This window comes from Fukomys damarensis, unplaced genomic scaffold (assembly GCF_012274545.1).
Source record: "Fukomys damarensis isolate Sample0158 unplaced genomic scaffold, DMR_v1.0_HiC HiC_scaffold_15, whole genome shotgun sequence".
NCBI lineage: Eukaryota > Metazoa > Chordata > Mammalia > Rodentia > Bathyergidae > Fukomys > Fukomys damarensis.
Genome location: NW_022900927.1, coordinates 61,362,006 through 61,378,649, shown reverse-complemented (window position 1 = coordinate 61,378,649; position 16,644 = coordinate 61,362,006). Strand labels below are relative to the sequence as shown.

Below are 16,644 nucleotides of genomic sequence, written 5' to 3'. Positions count from 1 at the left end.
GTCTAATAAACCCGGAGCTGCCTCAGTTTCCCCGCCCGGCCTTTCCCCCTGCTGCCGGTTCGCAGGTTAGACACCTGCACCGGGGCCTGCAGGGACAGAAGGGGGCGATGGCGGGACTGTCCGGCAGGGGCAAGCAGTGGAAAGAAAGGAAGCTCGTTTTGCGTTTCCGAGGGGCTTGGCCTTAATCTGCGCCAAGTCCTCCTCTCTTGGCTGAAGTGAGAGCAGCTGCGTCAGCCACTTAGAGCCGGAAGGAAAGGCGGGGGTCACCAACTCTGTTAAGGGTTCTTGAAAAGAAGGAGAGGGTGCGCTCGGTTATTCTAGTCCTCCCGTATCATCATGCGCAGGCCGCGGGTCTGTCCCCATCAGGAGTTAAGCAAAGTGGGACGGGAAGGCTCGGTTTTAAGGCCCGGGTGAACGTGACCGTTGCGTTGCGTGTGTGTCCGCCGTACTGACAGGGTGGGCAGTGGCCATTCCTGCTCGGAAAACGAGGGAGTGTTTCCCTTGCTCTGTTCACTCCTACACCCGCTGTGCCTGTAGACCCGGCCTGTCTTTGGGTTATCTCCGGCCCACAACACACATTTGTTGAATGAACGAGCAAATAACCTCACGGAATTGAAGCTGTCCCCGGCTGGATACATTTGGAACTGTTTTACTGACTCTGCTTAAAATTCGACATAAATGGGAGCTGCTACACCTGAACACACCTCTGGACGGACATGGGTTGTGGTTCCAGGTTTCAAATGATCCTTAAAATACAACAGAAGAGGCTGTGGAACCTGTGGCTGGATCCTTGACTGTGTGTCTGCGAGAGCACCATGCAGAATTAAGGGTTTCCCAAAACGTTAGTTTTTTTGTAAGAGGAGGTGAAATGAAGGATCACTGGCTCAGCTCGCAATCGAACAAAACAAGCATTAGAACGGAGAGCAAGGCCGGGCCGGGCCTGTAGTGGCCGGAGAAGATGAAGTCGGGCCTTGCCCGTGCTCACCTGAGTCCTTCCGTTCCAGGGCCCGACTACCCAAACCTGAAAGGAAAGTGGATTTGGAGGGTGTCCGGCTGGGGCAGAGGGGGCGACTGCTGGCTCCAGCCTTCTGGGTCCCCCACTCTGCCTCTTTTGGTGATGGGCACAGAAAAATCACGAGCTGATTGGGATGGAAAACTCGGTGGAGCTCCAGCTCTAAAAGTAGAGCCGTGGTGGCACACATGCCTGTGATCCCAGCACTCAGGAGGCTGAGGCAGGGAAATCACTTTGAGTTCAAGACCAGCCTGAACTACAAAGGCAGACCCTGCCTCAAAAAACAATCAAACAGTAGAACTTCTTTTAAAACCATGACATTTGGGGCTGGAGATTGAGCTCAGTGGTTCTGGTGACTGCCTAAAGCGCAAGGACCCGAGTTCAATCCCCCGTACCAAAAAAAAAGAAGAAGAAGAAAGAAATTTAATAGTTCAAATATCTAACTTTAAATACTGGGAGGGAGGGTATGTAGAGGGAAATAAGACAAACAAGTTTCCCCCTAAAAATGATACCCAAGGCTTACTGGTTATAATTATTTTTTATCTCTAAAAGAAATCTTTTTAAAAATTTCTTTTGTGGGCCAGGGATTTAGCTCAGTGGGGCCATACCTATCTCGAAAGTGCAAGGTCCTGAGTCCAATCCCTGATACAAAAAAAAAAAAAAAGTTTCTGATGTAAAGCCAGGCATAGCAGAAACTCCTGCCATCTCAGCACTCTGGGAGGCTGAGGCAGGAGGATTGCAAGTTGGAGTCTAGCCTGGGCAGCTGAGTGACTTAGCAAGACCGTACCTCAAAAAGAAAAAATAAGTTTCTCATGTAAAACAAACGGAAAAACCCTGTCCTTGGAGCCAGCATTTCCCCTCTTGGTGCACCAACTCTGTGAGGGCCCTCTCTCCAGGTAATGAGTGAGCACTAAGCTAGGAAGCAGGGGTAGGTCAGGGCTCTTCCTAACCTGGAGGCAAGGCGCTAGGCGGGGACGCTTCCTCTTCATCTGAAACAAGAAACAGGAGTAAAAGTCAAGGAGGAAGGACTTCATCCAGGGAGCCTGAGAAGAGAAATCTGAACCAGAAGAGGAGAAAACACACAGCATTTCCAACAGTCGAGTGAGTCTGTGAAGACTTGGTGCCTGCAGGTTAAACTTCAGTAGTTCAGGCAAAGAGAAGAAGAAAAAATAAAAGGGGAAGGGAGCTGGGTGTGTTGGTGCAGCCCCGCTGTCTCAGCGCTTGGGAGGCTGAGGCAGGAGACTGCTGCATGTGTTCACATAGACTCTTGTCTAAAAGAAAAACAAACCAAAACAATAATGACAGTAGTAATAATAATGACAGGAGAAGGGAACTGGGTAAGGCAGATCGAAGTGCAGCTAAAGCGTGGAACTGTGTGGAAGGGTTTATGTGACAGGAAGTTAAAAAAAATCGAGGCTAAAAATTAAACCTTGATGAGATCAACACTGGCGATGGTTTTCAAGTTCTCCTTTTGTGGCTAAAGTCAGTGACAGATGCTCTTCACGTACCTCATTCACCCGGACACAGACATAGAAGCCCAGAGGGTGGACTGGGAGCTTGCTTCCCCCCAGAATTCTCCCTCAGGGCTGTCCTGTGTTTACGAAATGAAAGCCAAGTGAGCTAATAGAAACCAAACCATCTGACCATGCTCATTATTTTAGGAACCCGATAAACATTTTCCCCAAGGTCATATTGGTTTTGACCAATGCTTATAATTTCTTAATATTTACCCAGAATTTTGTAAAATTCAAAATATATCTCTTCTTTTTTGGTACCAGGGATGGAAATGGGGTTCTTGCACTTGCAAGGCAGGCAGTGGAACCACTGAGGGCTAAATCCCCAGGCCTGAAAATATGTCTTCTACTGAATGAATCTTCCCTTTCTCTAAATACCTGAATGGCAAAGTTCACAGTTTAGATGCTCCAAGATTCATTTGCTGTCATTAGAACCTCTCTCTACACCTTTTATAAAACAATCATCCTGCATTAAAAATACTAGAATAATTGTGGGTTTCAAAATATCATCTTATAGCCAGGCATGGTGGCGCACACCTGTAATCCCAGCAACTCAGGAGGCTGAGGCAGGAGGATCACTGTGAGTTCGAGACCAGCCTGGGCTACATAGTGAGTTCCAGGTCAGTCTCAACTACATAGTGAGACCCTGTTTCAAAAAGAAAAGAAAAAGAAAAAGAAAAAAATATATCAACTTATAGAATGGTATAAAATGACACAAAGTCAGATATTAATTTTAGAGTATTTTAAAAATTCCCAAGAAGAAGAAGTAAGAATAGCACATTTGGGTGTAATCTATTATTCGCTACAAATATTACTTTGTGACCTGAAATTTCTTTTCCCAATTTATCATTTTTTTCTAATGAGAAGACATATGTCTTCTCACGCGGGTGCTGAGGAAATCGGAATGCACCTTACAGCAGCTATTCGTCCATACTGAGCTTTCCTCCCTCGACTCTGTTTAATCCATGGAGTACCCTGTCATGTACAGGCTGTGCCCTAGAATTGAAAAAATCTGATTTCAGCGGGGGGTGGTACCGGAGTTCGAACTCCTGTCGCTTGCGAGGCAGGTGGCAGAACCACTGAGCTAAACCCCTGGCCCTACTGATACCACTTTTCAACACAGTTAGTCACCAAGAAGTGATGAAGAAAAAATGAGCGACGTGTCTTAGATGGTAGGTTGGCATTAAAGGTAAATTGTTTAGGAATCTGAGCATGCTAATAAAAAGCAGGATTTAGCCAGGGATTTAGCTCAGTGGTGCCACCGCCTGCCTCACAAGCTCAGGGGCCTGAGTTTGATCCCCGTACCCCCTCCAAAAAGCAATGGTGTAATGTTACTGCGACTGTAAAGGGACCTAAAGAAGAAAAATGCAAGCATTCTTTTCGAGTCGAAAACTGCACCGTGGAGGAGAACATTTGTGGGCTTTTGCTGATTCACTTCCTCCTCTGCTATCTCCTTGGCAGTAGGGGCCTGGGGCCCACAGCTGCGTGGTGTGAGGTTGCTGCTCGCGGGGTTCCCTCAGGGCATCCTATTGCCTGGGAAAAGAAAATCACGGCTCTATTTTGCTTGCATTCAGCACCAAAAGCAGTTATTTTTCTGGAAGAAAAGCGAGGAGAGGCATTAATTGTTCCAGTTGGGTTTAGCCAAATATACAGACTCTAAACTAATGAGATTTAAAAAAGTTTTTAAATGCAAAGCCTCATAACTTAGGCACTGACATGAGCCATGATCTTCAGAATGTCTCTGGTTCCGAGTCTGGGGGCAGTGGGGGGCTTTCCACAAGGCCCGCCCAGCCATGTTCTCCAGAGGTGTCCCCACGACTGGCCCTCTCTGGCCCTGGTCCCTTCCAGAGCTGAAACCCACCGTCCTCTGCTGCTGACCCTCCTTCCCCAAAGTAAAAGTGGGCTCAGAAGGTCAGGACCCGGGCCTGGACCACAGCAGGCACCCTGCTTCCTTGAGCGAACCCCTGCTGGACGAGTGAATACAGCCAGGCGTGGTGACGCACACCTGTGATCCCAGCACCGCAGGCTGAGGCAGGAGGATCGCTGTGAGTTAGAGGCCAGCCTGGGCGACATAGAGAGACCCTGTCTCAAAAAACAAATAAGCAAACAAAAGTAAGTGAGTACAGAGATAGACGGCGGTCTTTGCATCCATCGAGGGGCAGGAAAGGACCGATGCTTAGCATCCCATCAACATCTCGCAGTGGTTATTCTAGAAGAATCCTAGGCCCCCGAAGTATTATATTTTATTCATTGGCCCTAGTGTGGAATTTGCACTTCTAAGTTCTGGTATTGCTGTTTGGTTGAATCAGTTTCTTTCTTTCTCTCTTTCGAAGGCTGTGTGGTTCAGGCTGTCCTCAAACTCACTATGTATCCCATGCTGGCTTTCAGTTTGTGGTGATCCTCCTGCCTCAGCCTCCCAGGTGCTGGGAATACAGGCCTGTGCCATCACACCCTGCCTTGGCTTTGTTCTTTCATCATACAGAAAAAGAGTTTTTGTTGGTTAGTTGGTTGGTTGAGTATTGCTTTGCACGTGTAGAAAGTGTTTTTAAAGGAGTGGGATGCAGCACAGGGGGAAAGCGGTAGAGGGCTTGCTGGGCATGGGCAAGGCCCTCGGTTCCATCCCCAGAACCACACACTGAAGGGGAAAGAGGCCAGGGATTTACCTCAGTGGTTCCGCCGCCCGCCTCAAAAGCACAAGGTCCTGAGTTCGATTTCCGGTATCAAAAAAAAAAAAAAAAGAAAGAAAGAACAGAAAATTGAAGGGGAAAGAAAGAAATCTCATGTGAGTACCCGGGAGCTCCGCTCAGGCACGGGCTGTGTTTCAGGCTGCCGCTTGGCCCCAGGTAGGACATCATTTTCCCTGCTGGTGCAGCTTGCAGCCGGGCCAAGCCCTTTCCAGGTCTGGAGGCAGGGGTGTGTCCGCCCGCTTGGCCCCCAGCAGGACCTGCAAAGCGCCTGCAACCCCTCCCTGCCACGGGGAGATTCGCCCGGAAGGAAGCAGCAGTCAGGAGGGCCGAGCCCTATCTGTGGGCCCCGCTGAAGGTCAAGGGCACAGCCGGGCGGCCCGGGGAGCGCAAGGCCCGTTAGCCGAGGTGCAGTGGACTGGAAGAGAGAAGCAGGCGCTTCAGTCACGACGGGACGGGGAGGCCGTGAGCGGGCACCGGTGACGCAGCCGAGACCCGGGGAGCGGTGGTGTCTGCGGAGCGATTTCTCACTGCGTGGTCAGAACCGCTTCCAGCGGACGCCCCGTCCTCCCCGCCCAGGCAGGGGGCTCGTCCTTCGGGGCTCACAGAGGGGCATGCGAGGGTCCAGTGGCGTCGTTCTCTACAGATCGCCCCCGTGGACGGGACTGGCTCAGCGAGGGCGACAGCAGCGGTGCCAGCAGCGCAGAGCTTCTGTCTGGGCACACGCGGGCCTTGCAGATCCTTTTTCTGGTTGGTGTCAGTCATCCCCAGCCCGAAGTCCCCTTTCCTCCGCGCGCTGCATCGGACCGGTCCGTCTCAGTCCGTTTGCTGGCGTCGCCCCAGGCGCTCGTGATATTTTTATCACTGCCGCTTCCTTTCAGCAATGTGTGCGATGGAAACTTGGCTGCCGACTGGGCCTCCCAGATAAGAGGGAGAGGAAACTCAAGCACAGGGAAGAGATCAGAGACCAGGCCAGGCAGCTACGGGACAACCCCTGCGGCCTCTCCCTCCCTCCCTTCCTCACTCACCCTTGGCCGGTCCGCTTCCCGCCTCCTTCTCTTTATTTGGTTCTGTGTGGACAAAAGAAGCACACTTTAAAATGTGTTGTAGGAATAACAGGGAAAACGCACATACAAAAGCATGCATCTAGGAAAAGCACACTCAAGTGTTACTGGGACTGAGTTCCAGTGCATGCCAGGGGAACACTGAGCTATGTGGATTATTTCATTTTAGAAGCCAACAAGGAACAGACTTCTGCCAGGAATTTGACCCATGTAATGGGTTCTAGAAGTGCAGGCTTCTAAATATTATAGGAAGCTGGGCGTGGTGGCGCACGCCTGTCATCCCAGCATTCGGGAGGCTGAGGCAGGAGGATCGCTGTGAGTTCGAGACCAGCCTGGGTTACATAGTGAGTTCCAGTTCAGTCTCAACTACACAGTGAGACCCTGTCTCAAAAAAACAAATACACAAACAAAAATTATAGGAAAGTATAAAATCTGCAATTGTGCCATATGCGCAGTTTCAAAGAAAATTTTTCGGTGGACGTAAGACTCTTGTGGATCGGGTTTCCTGGCTATAAATGCAACATGAGCGTGGTGACATCTGATTGTATCAGTCGGGAGCCCGGTTTGTATTTCTCTGCTGGAAATCATGCATTCAGCTGTCCACACGGTACCTGGCTGACGCTATGTGTAGGGAAAGGCGTCTCCCCGGCAGGCATCGTGTCTCTCTCGATTGGGGAACAGAGAGCCAAGCTCAGATAACCAGGAAGGACAACTCAGCGTTTCAGAGGAGACGCTTTGGCCGCAGAAAGTCAATGCCGTGCAGAAGTTACAGCGGCAGCCGCAGCACCCAGCAAGCACCCGGGAGGGGAAGGGGAATCTCTCTCGCGCGGCTTTCGAAAAACAGCGCCAGGTCTCCCAGGTCCGTAGGGAACGAGGCTGGAGCCTGCCCGGCTGCCCAGCCTCTGCGGCCCCCTGAGCGGTTAGCTGGCTCAAACTGCTGTCTTGAAACAGTGTCTGGGGTGGAAAAGCTTCCAAATCCCCACATAAATCCATGCAAAAACAGCAGAAACTCGGGCTGTGTTCGACTCCAGCTTCCCCTGGGCAGCGGCCTCACCCAGGGCCTGAGACACTGATAACCACGCTTAACCCACACTAGCCCTGCCCGAGGGTCTGTCGTCTCCGGCTGTTTGGTTGCCCCCCCGGCTGCGGGATTCTCAGCTAGCGCTGCCTCCTCTGCAGAGCGGGCCTCGGCGCCCCCAGGGCTGTGGAAAGGTCACGACCCAGTGCACAGTCCATTAAACGGGAGGAAGACGAAGGGGCCGCTGGTGTTTCCACCGAGAATCGCGCGCCTTGTGCTTGCTCCCTGTGCGGGCTGCTTGGTGGCTCAGGCAAAGGATTCCCGAGCCCCCGCGGGCTGCCAGTCCTGCCCTGTTCCTCAGGTCTGCTATTGTGTGAAGGCCAGCTGTGTGCACCGTGTGTTGGTGGGCCTGTGCCACGGCCAGCACACTCTCTCTTTCTCTGGATCTCTGCTTGTTTTTTTAGTTTTGGTTTGGTTTTTCTGGAAGTCGGGCCCTTGCACTTACGAGGCAGGCGCCGGGACCACTGAGCTAAATCCACCCCCCTGCTCTGTGTTGTTTTCAGGCTGCCACCTGGTGGACCACGGAATACTAAGACTTCAACAAATTGGTCATGATAGGGTCCAGGGGTCACCAAAGGTACTTCTGGTGACATAAATCAAATAGGGCTGGGTGCCGTGGCGCACGCCTGTGATCCCAGCATCAGGAGGCCGAGACAGGAGGATTTCCTGATCGAGGCCAGCCTAGGCTGCATAGCAAGATTTGGTCTCAAAAAGCAACAGACCTCCAGTCGGGCGGGGCTATTGAGGTGCGATACACTCCTCTTTAACACACGAGAGACTGTGAACTGTGACCCAAGTGGGGAAGCCCCACAAATTCTCAGCCTTCCCCAAGCTGAAACTCGGGCACAGCAACACCTTGGGGTGACGGTGCCCCCTAGCGACCAGGAAGCGTGGCTGCAGGGTCACCCCGACGAGGCTTCACTCACCTTCGGGCGGCGGCGGGGCTGGGGCCGGGGCCTCATTTTCTGCGGGGACAGAGGACAGGAGTGTTAGGCGGGCGTCCTGCAGGCGGGGGGCGCTCGGGTGTCCCGGGCGGGCCCAGCGTCATGATGGACAGAGCCCGGCACGCGGGGTGGGGGGGCAGGGGGCCTCGGCATTGTCCTGCGCCAAGGGACACCTGCCGGGCCAGGATGCCGACGCCCTCCAGCTCTGGAGCACCCTGTTGGCTACAAACCGAGCGCCTGCTGCCCTCTGTGGGACCCCGGCTCGGGTTTTGCAGGAAGTGTGCATTCTCCCAGGCTCCCCCAGATTTTCAAAGCTGGAATTCTGAGGTTCTCCCACTGGCTTCAGGAGCCCAGTGTTACAGAGAAACCTGACTGCGAAGGAAAACTTCTGTTAAGGAGTGAACTATTTCCGGTGGTGCACGACCTGTAAACCAGTACTGGGGAGGCTGAGGCAGGAGGATAACAGTGAGTTTGAGGCCAGCCTGTGCTACATAGTGAGACTTTGTCTCAAAAAACCAAACCAAACCAAAACAAAGGAGAAAAAAACCATTGTCTAATATTCAGATGACTGTAAATGAGTGTGTTAGTAATCTGGGAGAAAAGCCCGTACAACTACAGGAGACAGAACGGCAGCCTTGGTTGAAACTTGGTTTTCAGATCCCGGAGCACAGAGCGGAAACCGAATTTGGGTGTCAGGACGCTCAGAATGGCGAGGCTTTCCTGATGGTCATCTGTGGGACTGAGCTGCTGTCACCCTGTTTTACCACACAACCGCGCACTTCCCGCGACTGTGCCCAGCAGGCCCACACCTGTGTGAGGTTGGCATTCAAAGCCACCGTGGGGGCTCTGCCTCGACACCCCATTCTGCCCCTTGTTCCCCTGTTCAGAGCTCGCTTCTCTGTTCAACTTGTGACCTTTTTGCCACTGAAAGCAGCGACGTCTTCCTTTTTCTCTGTATCTTTGCTTTCCCTGCACAGAAGACTGTGCCAGATAAAATAAGGTCTGAATCCTGACTCTGCCTGATTCTTTTGGTCTCTTGGTCTCTTGGTGAATCCCTTATTCTCTCTCTCTCTCTCTCAGCCTCCTTTCTTGGTCTGTGAAATAAGAATAATAAAAGAAATGACCTTCAGCGGGGCACGAGGACACATGGCTGTCATCCCACACTCAGGAGGCTGAGGCAGGAGGATTGCGGCCAATCCAAGATGGAGGCCAGCCTGGGCCACACAGCAAACCAAAAATAAATTAGTAAATAAGCAAGCACAGCCCGCATCTGTACTGACCCCAGGTCCGAGGCACAGCGTGGGCCCTGCCAGGCCGCAAGAGCTGTGTCACACCCTCAGGGCTGCCACCCTGTGACACCTGTGTCCTCTCTGTGGGCTCCATGCTCAGCCCGAGCTCCCTTATTCCGGGGCTTCCTGACTGTGACGAGCGTGTTCCCCTGCAGCCTCGGGACAGCTCTCTCTCTCTCCTCTCCTCTCCAGTTAAACAAAGACGGGCGCCTCCTTCCTCTGCTGGTGTAAAGGAAGTGACCAAAAAGCACTGCAAGAGGCAGGCAGCATGGGTGACCGGGCGGGGACTGTGGCACTGGCCGCGCTGTGTGGCCCCCAGGGGACACGGCCGCTCTGCGGGGCGGGACGAGGCCCAGCGGTCGGCATCATCATCCAGGGCCCTGAGACCAGAGTGGCCCCGACGTCTGTTCTCCATTCCCTCTGTGCCTGCAGGGCCCCGGGTCCGAGATGCAGCCCGGACACACTGCCACCCTGGGAACTTAGAGGCCTTACATCCACTTCCTGCCGAGCCACCGACAGGCAGCACGGAGACCGGACAGGACGGCAGTGCCGAGACGTCTGTAGGACTGCACGCGGGGGAAAACCAAAAACTGTGCACTTCGCTGGTGAGCAAGCACAACAAGAGCTGTCCTTTCTTAAAATCACAGAAACCCCATTACTTTATAGCCAGTGAAGGAACCAATAGCAACTCGTCTGTACCTGTGGGAATGTGGAACCTATTTATTTATGTATTTATTTGTTTTTTTGTGACAGGGTCTTGCTACATAGCCCAGGCTGGTCTTGAACTCACAGCGATCCTCCTGCCTCAGCCTCCCAAGTGCTGGGATGACAGGTAATAAGACGCACACTTGGGGAGACAGAATACAGCCCAGGCTGCCCGTGTCACCTGTCCCTGTCCCTCGTTGAATGAGGTTACAAATGCTAGCAGGGATTTCTCAGTCCCCTCGGTCACAAGCCTGGAGAGGACGCGCCTGTTCCTCCTCCTCTCCCGTCTCCACAGCAGGTGCTTTGTAAATATAGTTCAAAGCCCTCTGCTGGCTGCCAGAAACCCTGCCTGTCCCCTGGCGCTGCAGGCACCTCCTCATCCGTGTCCCCTCAGGAACGCTATGTCTCCCAGTCACCTCCAGGCCGGGCTCCAGGCAGTCGCCCAGCCATCCATCAGTGTGGGAGGCCACCGGAACCTCGGCTCTCAGCACAACCCACCCTCGCCTTTCTAAGGATCCTCCTCTCAAAAATAAGGCTGGAAAAGCAGCCATCAGCTGCGTCAGGAGCCCGTCCGACCTGGTGCTTGGCGAAGACCCCTCCGTTGGCTACACCTACGTCTTGAGTTAGGTGGCCTGGAGGCGCCTGCCTTCCAGAAACTTCCTAAGCGAGCAAATACTGGTGGAGGCGAGGTCCTGCTACAGTGCTTATTTAAAATTTAAAAGGCACCAGGTGTGGTGGCACACACTGTTATCCCAGCACTTGGGAGGCTGAGGCGGGAGGATCCCTTGAGTTTGAGGCCACTCTATGTCATGTAGTGAGTTCGAAGCTAGCCTCCACTACATAGCAAATCCCTGCCTAAAAAAGACAGAAATGAAGGAAGACAGATTTTAAAGGTCAAAACCAGACAAATAAAGGTGACTACCAAAATGATAGTCTCCAAAAACAAGAAGGTGTACGTAGCTATTAAAAATAAAGACACAAATAAAGAAGAAGAAATCAGTACAGTCTTAAAGAAGAAAAAAAAGGGCCCAAGGAAGCAAGGAAGGGGCTGGATTCCAGAGCAGCTGTGCGGGACCCAGCTTGGGGCCTCTTCCCGGGCGCCCTCTCCCCAGGCACACACCGGGGCCCTGGGCTGTTTCAGGGCCTGTCTGGCCGCCTGTAGTCAAGGTCAGGGCGCCAGTCCATGCCCTCCAAGGCTCTGAATGGCACCGTGGTCTCTGGCAGCCCTTTCTATTTCCACAGATACCCAGCAGGGCCCCAGGGGCAGTGGCTTGAAGGAGAAAAAGCCCTGGCTCGAACCCAAGGCCAAAAACCCAACTGGAGCTTAACTTGCCTCCATTTTGTTTGTTTTTTTGCAACAGGATCTCATTGTGTGGTTCTCTAACTGAAGGGCAAGTTTTAGCCAGTGATGTTGGCTGTATCCGGCCAAATCCCATATCGTCCCTTTAGTTACAGCAAATTATAGGCTCTCAGGCTGGGCATGGTGGCGCACGCCTATAATCCCAGCACTGAGGAGGCTGAGGCAGGAGGATTGCTGTGAATTTGAGACCAGGGCTACATAGTGAGCCCCTGCCTCAAAAAAAACAAAATCGCTAACCTATCAGGGATAGAGAATTTGGATTACTCAATCTTTAGTGCTATTTTGATGGTTCCACACTTAGTTTTGCTTCCTTCTCTACTCAGTGTAACATTGGCATGGGTTCCCATGTTTCGTGCCTTGAGATGCAAAGGAACTACCTATTTTTTACGGACGATCATAGACTGATTTCCAAGTATGGTCTGGAACTCCTGAGAGTCCTGGGACCCTCTTAGGGCATCCATGAGCTCAGCGGCACCCTTGTCATCAGGGGAAGTAGGTCTCTGCTGTGGCCACTCACATTCTGTCACAAGTCTCCAGGGAAAGTCTCTAGCAGTAACAGCAGCGTCCTCACAGCTTGCAGGGTGCACTCAGTGTGCCCCTGTTTTCCGAACATGTGTCAGTGTCCCTTTCCAAAGAAATGAACGTGTTTCACTTTCTTCAGTAATTATTAAGAGACACAAGTGGTGGCACATGCCTGTCATCCCAGCACACAGGAGGCTGAGGCAGGAGGGTCGCTTTGAGTTTCAGGCCAAACCTGGGCTTCATAGTGAGCTTAAGTCCAGCCTGAACTGCACAGTGAGATCCTGTCTCCAAGAAACAAAACAACAACAAAATTATTGACAGTGAACATTGATCTGAGACCCTCAGAAAAAAAAATTTTTGAGTAGGAAAGAATTTATTGAAAGATAGCTTCTGTCTAAGAGAGACAGAAGGGAGACTGGAAAGTGGGTTGCCCACCCACCCTGCTTTTCAGAGATGTTTATACAGCAAGCCATGTGGTGAGGCAGGTATGAAGGGGGACAAAACTATAAGACCCAATGGAAAATGACAAGGTGGGCATGAGGTGGGGCAAAACCATGACCAACCAATAAGATTACAGTACAGTCACCCGGGTAATATTGACTAACTGGGGTCAAATGGGGGAGCAGGCCACGTAGCAGTGTACACGTAGCAAGTGTACATAGCAAGGATTTTCAGTAAGGGTAGGGGTCAGGGACGGGCTGGGTCCAGACGTTGGCCCTGAATCCAGGTGACTGTTGCCTATTTAGAATATTAATCCCTGTCTTCATCCCCAGGAGAAGCACAAGGGTGTAGTAGTGTCTCTCCTTTTACAATTCTGGCCACAGTGAATGGGTCTTGATTAAGAAGTTTTTTTGTTTGTTTGTTTTGTTTTTGTTTTGGGGGCTCAAACTCAGGACCTTGTGCTTGTGAGGCAGGCGGTAGAACCACTGAGCTAAATCCGCGGCTCTGAGACCCTCAAATTTGAGAACGGTTCGTTCAGAATTCATCACAAAATTTTTAAAGGAAGAAAACCATCCATCTGAATGTGTGTTGTTTTGCTTTTCACACTTGGTCTTAGCCGAAAGGCCGAGGAGCAATTTGTTTTGCTTTTTAATAAACACGTGTCGTACACCTCATCTGGAGGAGTCCACAGCTCTGACAATTATGAAGCAGTTCAAATAAAAACTCAGGGCCAGGGACGTAGCTGCCCGCAGATCCCAAGGGCCCCCACTTCCGAGGGGACCTGTGCTTCCTGGGGGACCCCAGGCTGGGAGGGCTCCCCCCGGGGACACCCGGGGCTCTGGGGTCCCCAAAGTGAGCGCCTCTCCTCCTTGCTCCGAGCCCTGTGCTCAGGGGCTCAGACCGAGGGACAGAGCGCAGCTGGGCCCCGGGAGGTGCCGACCCCTCGCAAGGTGACGTGCTGGCCAGGACGGCTTCTCCTCTTGGAGGCGGAACAGGACGATCTAGGCTGCAGCCCCGCCTGGCAATTTACAAGGAGCTCACTTTGAAATTAAAGATGGGTGGAGCTGTGGTTGTGGGTGGAGGTGCGGCCTGGATGGGAGGGAGGAGGAGAAGGGAGGAGAGAGAGGCAGCAGCCCTCCAGGCTGAGATGAGCCGGGAGCTGTGAAGACTTGGATACCACTTCAAAGCGCGGTGGTTATAAGCCCGTTTAACCAGAAAGCAAGTAATTTTCAGTATGCCACATGCTATAATAAGTGATATCTGCCATTTAAAACCAAATTAAATATATCCAGTGTCTTTTTATAAAAAAAAAAACCTTGAAAAACCCCGAGGCCTGCTGCATGCTGGACTCTACCTGGGTCCACAGACTCCAGGCCTGCGCTTTCGTTTCAAAAGCAAGGAGAGGCTGTCGCACTCCAGGACCACTGTCACCTGCAAACAAAGCGAGCCAGCTACCCGGGAGGATGGAATCAGTGTGGCCCAAGGCTGCTCTCGAAGCCCTGGGCGGACCGATGAAGGGATTCAGCCCAGGGAATTTCCCTAAATCGACAGGGCTTTTTGTCCTCCTCTCACCTGGCTCTCCTGGCACTGGGGCTTCAATCCCCCTGCGACTATTGTAGCAGTCAGGACAAGCGCTGGCTCCTCTGGGGACCTCTGGGGAGCTCCTTAGTCTTGTTTTCCAAAAAAGCCAAGCTGGGGTTGGAGCCGCAGAGCTGGGGATGGTGGTGGAGGAGGGCTTTGTCCCCTGAAGTTCAGCTGCGTCAGCCTAAGTCGAAGGAGACAACTGCGCAGGGACTGGAGTTGTTACCCCCTCGCTCTCCCCGTGCCTGGGAGCCGGGCTGGGGAAGTGGTTACGGGGTCACAGGACAAGTCCCTCCAAGGCCGGCCCTGTGTAATGCACGGGGTGACCTTTTTTAAAATAGGAGAGGCCCCGTGCCAGGTGGGGTCATGAAAATAAAGCCCCCGCGGGGAGCGCAGTGACCCTCACTCCGTCACCACCACCACCGCACACAGCACTCTCAGAGCGGGGGACCCCGAAGACTCCCCTGGGGAGAGAAGCCCTCAGGTCCCTCCAAGCCAAGCCCACTGAGCTGGGCGGCACGGGCTCTCAGGGACCCGGGTATCTGAGCTGCGAGGGTGACAGTCAGGAGTTTCACCACCTGAAGAACACAGAAATCCTCCCAGGCCGGCGATCCGGTTGTGCTCACAGTAGCAGCCTTTTGGAAACAGATTATAACAGCTTAACCCCAGATGCTGGGGGAACAGCAGTTGCCGTGTTCCTCCGTGTACCTCATGCTGGCAGGATTGGCCTCAAAGTTTATATTATGCGTGGGATGTTGAAACCCTCACAGCAGACAAGATTTCTGCTTTGAAAGGAAGATGCTATCTCCTCCCTTCCTGTTCTGAGCACTCCCTTGATTTACTTCGACTATTCCAGAGTAAATAAGTGCAGTCTTCGTTACATTTTACAGATGAGAAAACCGAGGCATACGAAGTGTAAGCATTCCTGATACAACAAAGAGTTCCTCAGGAATTTCAGGAGATATTTATTTGATGCCACTGGGAGAAAGTTTTAGATGATTTCGGAGAAGATTGTTTAGCCTAAATAGATAAATACAAGTTCAAAAAAAAAGAACAGGAGGAAACCAAATTGTAAGATCTGTTATGAACTTTTTTTTTCTTTCCATACCAGGGACTGAACTCAGGACTTTGTGCTTGCGAGGCAGGCGGTGGAACCACTGAGCTAAATCCCTGGCTAAATTATAAGATCTAACACTGGACCCTTTGAAGGTAATTTGAGACATGGCCCTGGTCACCAAAGTGGCCTACAAAAGGATTCCTAAGAGAGCAGAAAAGGGCAGCAGTCTTACCAAAGTGGATTTAAACTTGAAAGGCATAAATAATGACCGATCACAGTTAGCTTTTGGTGAATTCATTTGAGAGAGAGAAATAAGCCTGGCTTTTACCTCTGCCAAAATCACTCCATCCACAGCCCAATCTCATGGGATTAAAACTTTATTCTGGGGCCGGGGATTTAGCCCAGTGGTACCACCGCCACGTGCCTCACAAGCTCAAGGTCCTGAGTTCGGTTCCCCGCACCAAACCAAACCAAACTTTACTCTGGAAACACACAGAAGCCTGTTCTGCCTGCTGGCCAGGAGTCCTGGCCACCTGGCTGTCCCTTTGTCTGTCTGTGCGGGGGCTGTCCAATGTCCTCTCTGGAAACCACGGCTGGGCACGACCACCCAGAACGGACTCTTCATGAAAAGACAGGCACAGAAGCCCCATGCTCTCTGCTCGGGAAGTAATTTGTGTGCCTCTTGGAAATCAGATGACAACAAGTATAATTTGCCTCTCTTTTTTTTTCAGTTTCATTTTCCATAATCACTTCGTCCTCAAACTTTAGGAAGTGATTCTTGAATAAACAATAGCTACTGGGAAGAGTACAATTCAGCAGCTACTTTTCTATGTATTTATTGGGTTTTCCCAAAGCTCTGAACTGAGCAAGGAGCCCAGAAAACACTTCTGTTCCCAGCAAATAGCGACATGGGTGGGGGTGGGGCAGTGCACACCTATAATCCAAGCACTGGGGAGGCTGAGACAGGAGGGTCACTAAGACTTCAATGCCAGCAGGTCTCAAAAAACAGAACAAAAGATCAACATGGGATTTTATGAAAGGGGCAACATGGCCAGATTGTCTTAGGTACACAAATGAAATTAACATCTTTTACTTATTTTTGATCCCTAGAATTTTGAGCCTGTGTTTTATTACCTAATGCACCCAGTGTGGCTAGAGATTGCGTCTAGAATTGCAGCACAAGTCACTGGCTGCTGAGGGCCTTTGGTGACACTTAATCCAGGTGTCATGAACTAATTAGGGAGAAGTGCAGATTAAAATGGTGAATATTCATAATGATAAAAATTCTGGTCTAGGTGTCCACAAGGACCATAAAGCACACCTTCAATAAAACAATCAGAATTTTAAGCAGATATCAAAGATATTTCTGTGGCAAAAAAAAAAAAAAAAAAAA

General features: G+C 51.6%; 1 protein-coding gene across 1 annotated transcript in view; it reads right to left on the bottom strand.

Moving 5' to 3' along the window:
• The window catches only part of Mybpc1 (myosin binding protein C1), a 62,820-nt gene that overhangs the window by 43,387 nt on the left and 2,789 nt on the right, over window positions 1-16,644 (bottom strand). Inside the window, exons 4-8 of the mRNA XM_033763502.1 lie at window positions 13,968-13,993; window positions 8,279-8,317; window positions 6,239-6,280; window positions 1,963-2,001; window positions 986-1,021 (exon numbers count right to left, since the gene is read on the bottom strand). Of these exons, the coding sequence (XP_033619393.1) occupies window positions 986-1,021; window positions 1,963-2,001; window positions 6,239-6,280; window positions 8,279-8,317; window positions 13,968-13,993 (182 nt within the window). The remainder of the gene's footprint in view (window positions 1-985; window positions 1,022-1,962; window positions 2,002-6,238; window positions 6,281-8,278; window positions 8,318-13,967; window positions 13,994-16,644) is intronic.